This window comes from Sabethes cyaneus, chromosome 2 (assembly GCF_943734655.1).
Source record: "Sabethes cyaneus chromosome 2, idSabCyanKW18_F2, whole genome shotgun sequence".
NCBI lineage: Eukaryota > Metazoa > Arthropoda > Insecta > Diptera > Culicidae > Sabethes > Sabethes cyaneus.
In genome coordinates, this window is record NC_071354.1 from 47,241,221 (window position 1) to 47,244,382 (window position 3,162).

Below are 3,162 nucleotides of genomic sequence, written 5' to 3' on the forward strand. Positions count from 1 at the left end.
GCAACCCGCTATAGTAGTGTAACGATATAACGACCGAGTCATTTCCGTTTGCAGGGCCAAGTCTAGCATGTACCACTCGGTGGGGCACAGCGTGTTCGCCTATCTGGAAGCAATGCTAACATTCGAACAGCAGCACATTTCGGCGGCTTCCGATGCGCTGAAGCAGTGCCTCGGCGTGTGCAATCGATATCGGAAGAAGAACACCCTCACCGAAACGATTGGCAAGACGTTCAAGCGGATAAACTACGATCAGTACACGGACGTGGAGGCCCACGCCGAACTGTGCACCGCGGAAGCCATGCTGCTGAAAGCGATGCTCACCTTCATCGAGGACGAAACGCTCACCAGCTTGATAAAGGGTGGCATGAAAATCAGAAACTGTTTCGCAATGTACAAGTAAGAGTTTTCCTCTAGTGATTCGTAAGTATAGTGTGTCCACTAATGTGCTGTTTTTTCCTGGCAGAGAATGCAACAATATACTAGTACAACGAAACTGGAAATCGGAGAGCTCTAAGGTTCATTTTGAAAGTGGAGTGCGAATGGGACTGGGAACATTCAATCTGATGATCTCACTGCTACCCGGCAGGGTAATAAAGCTGCTCGAGTTTATAGGGTTTTCCGGAAATAAGGTTGGAATCAATGAACTGTTCCGTGAAAGTGGAACGAATATTTTATTAGCTTATTGTTTTCAGCAAGCGGGAATGCAAGATTTAGTGGCAGGTTCTCAAAGCCAGGGAATCCGGCAAGTGCTTTGCGTCATGACGCTCCTAGGATACAATCTTATTGTTTGCTACGTGCTTAGCCACAAGGAGGGCGATTTAAAACACTGTGATGAATTGCTGTCGAAGCAGCTGAAACTGTATCCCGACGGTGTGTGGTTCCTGTTCTTCAAAGGTCGACTGGAGTTCATGAAGGGTAATTTGAACGAAGCACTCATGTGGTACAAAAAGTCTTGGAAATCGCAAAACGTCTGGCCGCAGTTTCATCATCTATGTTTCTGGGAGTTGCTGTGGGTTAATTGGTAACTGCACACAGTTTAAATCTCGCTGAATCACTATGGTAATTGTTTTTTTGCTCTGTCTTTTCATAGCTTACGGTTAGACTGGCGTGAGTCATTGCTATTCGCTACGTATTTGGTCGAGAACAGCAAGTGGTCACGCACTATTTACACATATCAAAAGGCATCCATCATGTGCATGCTGAAGAGATCCGATCTCACGTCGACTGAACTTCGAACCCTGGACGGGCTGATGAGGGAAGTCCCGAAGTACAAGCAACGAATCGCCGGCAAGTCGCTTCCGATGGAGAAGTTCGCTTGCAAGAAGACTGAACGATTTTTCGCACAGCAATCATTCCTGTACGTACCGGCGCTGGAATTGATGTACGTGTGGAACCTCTTTAAAATACTCGGCAAACATTTCCACCTAGCTGACGGGGTATATCGGATAGTTGAGGAAAATTTAAGCGAATTAGACGAGCGGCAGCAGAAGCGAATTCCAGGTCCGCTGACAGCGTACGATGTGGACAACAGGGCACTGCTGTTATTGCTAAAAGGTGCTTGTCTACGGCAGATGGATAGTCCCTTGCAGGCACTCAAGTATTAATTAAAATAACTTTAGGAGAATCTTTTTGTTTCATGAGGAAATCTTGTTTCACAGGTGTCTGGAAGCCGTAGTGGGAATGTACAAAGATTTAAAGGAAGATTTTTACTTGGTACCATATGCTATTGTGGAAATTGCTCTCATTTACGTTGACCAAGGAAATAAGGAGCGTGCTATCCTTGAATTGGAGGATGCCAAGTATGAACCGAAATTGTCTTTACCGTTCCAACAGGTTAACAGTCCTCTTTCGTTTTCAGGAAAAACTATAGCGGCTATTCCCTAGAATCGCGACTTCATTTTCGCATTCATACTGCGTTGATTGAATTGAAAGGCAAAAGTTACGAAAACATTCCAGCCGGCAACGATTGAAGCTCTCGACAATGAAAGTCATAGCAAAATAAATAAATCTAGTCTATGTTACGTTTCGTTGTTAGAGAATAAACTTTTTAGAATCATTGACTACCATTACTTCAGAAATTGCGATGACCAGTTCTGACCTCAGCAGATTTTTTGTAATCACCGTAAAATATCGAAGGGGAAAATCTAACGAACATTTTGGATCGCTTTCCACGTGACAGCAGCAAGGGCGCAAAGCGTCGCTTCTGGCGACTGACAGCGTCCCTACGGCGATTGCCTTGACAACGAAAGCAGCGCCGTACGTTCGCCTGTTCACCACCACGCGAAGGGGTGGTTCCTGACAAAGGGTGGAAAATCGCTGCTGCTTTATAGCGTGACGTTCAGGCTAGGCTGCCACAGGCTAGCAGCCGCTTTGTGCTTCAGTGCCTGTGCGCAAGGGTCGTCGGTGGCGGTGTGTGAAAAAGTTTTTTAGCGAAAATGTTGTCCTGAAAAGTCGTCCGTCAGCAGTGGAACTTTTTTAGCTAATTTAGCATCAGACTTCTTATCTAAAAATAGTGCACGAATGTGAGCCAAAGTGCGGGTTTGTCCCTGAGCTAGTGGAACGAGACCGAGCGCTGTGATTTCGGTGCAAAATTAGCAAAAGTTTGCAATCCCCATCGCAAAGTGAGTAGATTGTGACGCAGCTGGGAAACTATTGCAACTTGCTCCACCGATACGATTTTAGTTTCATTTCAGCAGTGTGTAATCACAGTAGCCTTGATTTGTGTGTTTTGAGCAAAAATTTTTGCAAATTAATGGACTTTTATTCGAAAATCCGGAAATTTTTGACATTTAGCGAAAAATCGATAATTTTTTCCATCCCCTTCACGATTGGGGTGCGAGTTTTATAGCACTCAACAGTATGGGTAAGGAAAATTTTATGGCAGCTGTGCTGTATGTGTAAGTGCCGGTAACGAAAATGGATGCAAAAAACGTAAACAAGAGCACGTGGCTTTGTTTTGATTGCGAAGCCGGTGGTTGCAAGTTGCGATAGTAATTGTGAAATGTTTTTCACTGCTCTATGTTTTGATTCATTCGTTTTCAACCTACCATGTTTTTCCTTTTGCAGGTCGTGCGTACATTACCGGGTGTTTGATACCTACGAGCATCACGAAGTTAATAATTTAAGCAAACAAGCCGTAGCCGTATTTAAACCGTTAGCACC

The 3,162-nt window shown here is 44.7% G+C and overlaps 1 protein-coding gene across 1 annotated transcript in view; it reads left to right on the forward strand.

The window, feature by feature from the left end:
- The window catches only part of LOC128734269 (tetratricopeptide repeat protein 39B-like), a 29,717-nt gene extending 27,690 nt beyond the window's left edge, over positions 1 to 2,027 (forward strand). The window contains exons 4-9 of the mRNA XM_053828354.1: positions 55 to 396; positions 464 to 629; positions 693 to 1,021; positions 1,091 to 1,597; positions 1,659 to 1,799; positions 1,859 to 2,027. Coding sequence (XP_053684329.1) covers positions 55 to 396; positions 464 to 629; positions 693 to 1,021; positions 1,091 to 1,597; positions 1,659 to 1,799; positions 1,859 to 1,970 — 1,597 coding nt within the window. The 3' untranslated portion in view covers positions 1,971 to 2,027. The remainder of the gene's footprint in view (positions 1 to 54; positions 397 to 463; positions 630 to 692; positions 1,022 to 1,090; positions 1,598 to 1,658; positions 1,800 to 1,858) is intronic.
- Positions 2,028 to 3,162: the final 1,135 nt, after the last annotated feature.